This window comes from Nestor notabilis, unplaced genomic scaffold, assembly GCF_000696875.1.
Source record: "Nestor notabilis isolate BGI_N333 unplaced genomic scaffold, ASM69687v1 scaffold12159, whole genome shotgun sequence".
NCBI classification, from domain to species: domain Eukaryota; kingdom Metazoa; phylum Chordata; class Aves; order Psittaciformes; family Psittacidae; genus Nestor; species Nestor notabilis.
The window spans coordinates 64,942-70,048 of NW_009942418.1; the positions used below are offsets into that span (position 1 = coordinate 64,942).

Genomic DNA, 5,107 nt, shown 5'->3' on the forward strand with positions numbered 1-5,107 from the left:
GGAAAGGTGGTGAAGTGTCAAATTCTGTTATCCAGACAGTGCAAGTTACAATACTGCTAAACCACCATTAGGAGAAAACTGAAGGGACAAAATCAAGCACTGTTATCTCACTTAACTGGTTTTGAGGTTTGGATGTAAAAATTTAAGCACCAGGTGGCAATATAAAGTTTTAAATGAAAGAAAAAGTAGGCAAAAGAATATAAGCTTTTCACCTGGGGAGGGGGGGGGAATCCTAGTTTTTTTAAGGAAAAATTTGATTTTTTTTTGGGGGGGGGGGGGGGGCTGGTTGGTTGGCTTGTTTTTAATCAAAAATTCATTCATTAAATGTTTCTAAACCAGGAACTGTATTTGTGATTGCTGAAAAGTAGATCAGAGTTAGTACATAAATAGTGAGACTTTCAAGAATCAAATGAATTCACAGGCTAGAAGTGTTAGAATATTCTCTGTGTTAAAACATTCTCTTTATGACTACTTGAATATCAATTTACTTTCTTAAAGAGGTGAAATATTTTATTTATAGAGATAGGTATCACAGACAAGGCATTTGAGCAGAGATGCTACACTACCGTACTGATGTGGTTTTGTTTGTGCCAAATGATTGTCAACTGGCATGAAAGGATGATTGCAAAAAAATTATTCCTCCTTATTCCCAGCATGCTCTGGAAACACCAAACAACTGCTTTTAATGAAAGAATATCCAATAATAGTCAAAAGTTAAACTTTCACATAATTATATAGTGAAACTTCTTTAAAAGTATTTTTAAATAATACTTTAATTTCCTTTAAACAACATCTATATGAATGAATCAATGTCATTTACTACAGCCTGCAACTGATTTCAGTCTGTCAGCCTTTTGGTGTTCTCTCTAACTGGTATTCTGTTATTGTTTTCTGTGGCTGCTCCATTTGAAATGAACCAGCAGCCTAAAGCAGGAAGGCCAACTGTTCCTCTAGTACTAACAAATGTGCTAATATGCACTAGTTTAAACTTGATCTATCGAGTGAATCAGTGAACCATGAAGGGTGGTAGGTCAATCAGGGTGTTCTGAAAACAAAGGCTCGTAGGGCAGCAGAGACGCTACGCTCAGACATACATCTGTGCTGCTTTCAGGTCTTAGCGTTATGAAAATGGGTTTATGTTACAGAAGTTAAGAGCCTGGAATCATATCATTACTGAATACGTTTATAAATACTTTATATGACGCTAAGAATATTATACATGAGGAGAACTAATATTATGAGAGAGATTTGATAATGTAACTATGGAGACAACACTGTTAATATTAACTAACCAAAGTTAATGTTTAACATTAATGGTTTAATTAAAACTTCATGCATGACGTTTCAGACTTTCATACCAAATCCCACTGTAAAAGATACCACAGAATAGCAGAAAAAATAGAATGCACTTCATGCATTTTTTGCTACTTTACAATTTTTCTCAACTGTATTTACTGTCTTCTGTTAGTTTACAATTTTTAAATAAAACTTCTTCAACTGTTAATAAAAATAAATCTTACCTTGCTTTAAAAAAAAAAAGGAAAAATAAAGATTTATAATTATGCATTTTATCTCATTTAAGGACCTGTCTTAACCCTTTAAGAAACACTGGGTATTTGCATGCACAGAGGATTTTAAATAAAACAGTGAATTCCACTTAAACACTATCTCACTACTGTACCTGCCAGTAAGATATGATGTATAAATGGAAATCACTTAGGTGTACAACAGGTCATGAGATCAGCAGCATACTAGAATCTGTCTAAGCTGCAATTTGAGGCTTTTCAGAAGCCAGTTCAGAGCCAAGGCTCCATAGGCGCATGCCTTAAAATGGCAGTGGTTGCTTTGTATTACTTTAACAAAAATGCAATATACAGCTCAGTATTCCTGAGCACTGTACCATTAAGCAAGCTCTTCATATCTAGCTGGCATGCATCTGAGCAGCAGCAACATTATGTGGAAAATAAGAACTTATTTAAGAGTGGGAATATAGTAGTATATGTATTTTGTAACTCTGCCACACACACGCACAGAGCCATAATTGCATCCACTATAATTTGACTCTAAATAACTGTATTGTACCTGTGTTCTCACTTATACAATGACAGGATTAATGAAAAATTACAGCCTAGTTAAACTTTAAGTAAACTGAACAAATCCAAAGTAACAGGATACTCACTCTGAAAATACTAAGAATGAACATGAAAAATCATCTAAGAAACATTCATGTCAGACACAAAACAGTGAAAGAGAAACTACATACATAGTATTTCAGAAAAAAATTTAAATCCTCATTAGAACAAATCTCCAGATAAAACTCTATCAGTGATGATAGGAGCTAAGCTTGCCATTATTGTTCCTTAATATGTATGGATAAAAATCTAAAAACTTGTCAAAGAGTAACATAAACTAATAGAAATTGAATTTATTTTCAGGAGACACACCTGTTAGCAATATTTAGCCATTCTGACAAATGAAAGTACATGTTTACTGACAGCCATACCCAAGCATATATACACTCTACTTCAGTAAATCACTGCTTTCCATTTGGTCCAGCCTAGAAGCAATAAAAAAACCTCCTTCAAATAAATAATTCAGCAGTTAATGAAAATTAGTGACCAGATAGACTAGAAGAAAAAAAAAAAAAAAAAATAAATGTACACTTAAATTTTGACTATTTTAGAAGCACAAAATTTTAACTTTCTCCTGCAGTTTGTAAGGAAAACAAAAAGGAGCCAATTTGAGTTCATTAACAGAGATGTCATCAGCACTATTATGAAAACAAGCGGCAGCAGAAAGTATGAAAATTCATCAGTTTCAAGCAGAGATATATCAATGTGCCTTTGAGATTTCAGTTACTGAGGAATCAACAGAACTTATCTGCATTTTATACTTTTAGACCAGACTTGAAGCCCACTGGGAACTTCCAACCCATTTTTGGTACATTTTAAATCAGAAGACCTTTTCTCTCAATTATACTATAGTATAGTATTATAGTATAGTATAGTATTACTATAGTAATACCAGCATTGAGTTACTGAGACTGTGTCTCTGGCACGCTGAATGCAGAAATACTGCTACTTTTTTGGTGATTTTCTATATAGAAAGGCAGTTTGAATATCTACCCAGAATGCTCTTTTTCAGGTTCAGGTGGCTTCCAATTACAAAGCTATAAAACAGAGACTGCACCTCAAAGTCAAGGCAACCTGAGCAAGAGATACTGCTGCTTTTTTTCTGTGAACATATGGTACCACTGCTCCTGATAGATGGAGGGTAATCTGGGAACAAAACAGACATTTGCTCTTTATGCAAATGTCCTTGCCTTTATGGGTAGCTGGAGATCTGCAGGAATCTTGGCACTTCTGCAGATTTAGCTATTTTGTGATAAAGTCTTTCAAAAAGGGGCAAGAGAAGGCACTTTTTAATGCACATTTTTATTTGGAAAATCCAAAGCATATTGTAAGCAAACAATGTAAGAATGTGCCATTAATAACTCATGTTATTTTACTTTCAGTAATGTCTGCTTTTGACAAAGTTACTTTACTCAAAATACACTATAAATCGCTATTGAAAGTGTTGTTACTAACACTACAGATGTGAAAGATTTGAATTCTGCAATCTGGCTCAGTATTAACAATTCAGCTGGAGTTTTAATAGTCAATTACAAAATGGATTGGTTTTCTTCTGTAACAAACTCATTTACTATAATCTGTAAACAGAGACACATTTTGGAACTAAATCGGAGAGTTTGGTTTGTGATGGGGTTTTTTGTTGCTTTGTGTTTTTTTTAAATCACAAGTGTACTATATTCTGTGTCTTTCCAACATTGATGGTATTAAATTACAGAGAAAAGCTTTGATTTGTTGGGGGGGAAGGGATTCCCTAAAGGGTGAATGCTTTTTTTTAGATTTGACACAGCTTCCATGAAAAAAATGCAACTGTCGTGTGTTAAACAAAGCATCCTGGAACTGGCATTAGCCCAGGCAAACACAGAAAGATATGTTTAAAATAAAGAATTGCCTCTCATCACTAGCTAGTGTCAATACATCTTGTATCAACTTATACAGTGAGAGTCCTACAGGACCTTAAGAGCACTTCCATCTGTGAATTTATGAAGAAAAGGAAAGTCTCTCCCATTAGTCTCTTTAAGAGCCTGCAGGTCTCAACTGGGACCTCATAAACAGTCACTAGGAAGTCCCTGAAGAGTTCCCAGGACTGCAACAACTACAGTACCACCATATGTGCTGCAATTCCAAGTGAAACATCAAGAAAATATTTTTTCTTGAAGAAACAGATTTCCCAGAAGACATTTCAGTCAGAATACAGTAAACTCCTTATTTTCAGTAACTTCCAAAACACCTCCAGAAAGTATGACCAATTTAATTTTTACAGACGCATTAGTCGCTTTCCTAAATTTTACTCTTCACCATGTGAAACTTCAGTAATAAACATTTTCCAGCAATAATATTCATATCTGTTTGTCTTTTCCATAGGCAACATACTGTTCTAAGCTTCACTCAACCTTACGTATTGCCAACAAAAACAAGTCTGAAATAATAATGACATCAACCCCAATGCAATGCTTACCATTCAAAATTTCCTTTAGATGTCTAAACCATGAATGACAATGATCTTCACTTAAGTTATTTAAATGGATAGCACAGTCTGTTAGTTTGTTCTCTTCTTTATTCAAGCATTTAAAAATTGTGATACCCAACAAAGTACCACCTTTTTTCTGCCCTACAAAACGACGACGTTTCAGTTTTACTGAAAATACATCTTTCATTTCTATAATCTCCTCTTGAGCCTGCAAGTTAATACTGGAATCACCTGTAAGGAGAAAGAAGAAAAAAAATTCTTATCAACATGATAAGGCGTAATATCTAAAAAAAAACAAAAAAAAAAAAACAAAAAAAACCCCAAAACCCAAACATTGTTATGGCTTCATTTCTAGCTTCACTTGTTGCATCTGCTCATGCCTACATTTAAATTTAGTGCATATCATTTGCCTCAATCACTGGTCCTGTATTTTACCAATACAATTCTGTTACTTAGGTTAGGTGTCCAGCTACACAAATAACATGACTTCAAATGGGTTATTTAGTCT

The 5,107-nt window shown here is 34.2% G+C and overlaps 1 protein-coding gene across 1 annotated transcript in view; it reads right to left on the minus strand.

Annotated features, from left to right (window-relative positions):
* CERKL (ceramide kinase-like) overlaps positions 1-4,830 on the minus strand; it is a gene marked incomplete at its 5' end in the record, with an annotated part of 30,753 nt that extends 25,923 nt beyond the window's left edge. Inside the window, one exon of the mRNA XM_010021403.1 lies at positions 4,588-4,830. Coding sequence (XP_010019705.1) covers positions 4,588-4,830 — 243 coding nt within the window. The remainder of the gene's footprint in view (positions 1-4,587) is intronic.
* Positions 4,831-5,107: the final 277 nt, after the last annotated feature.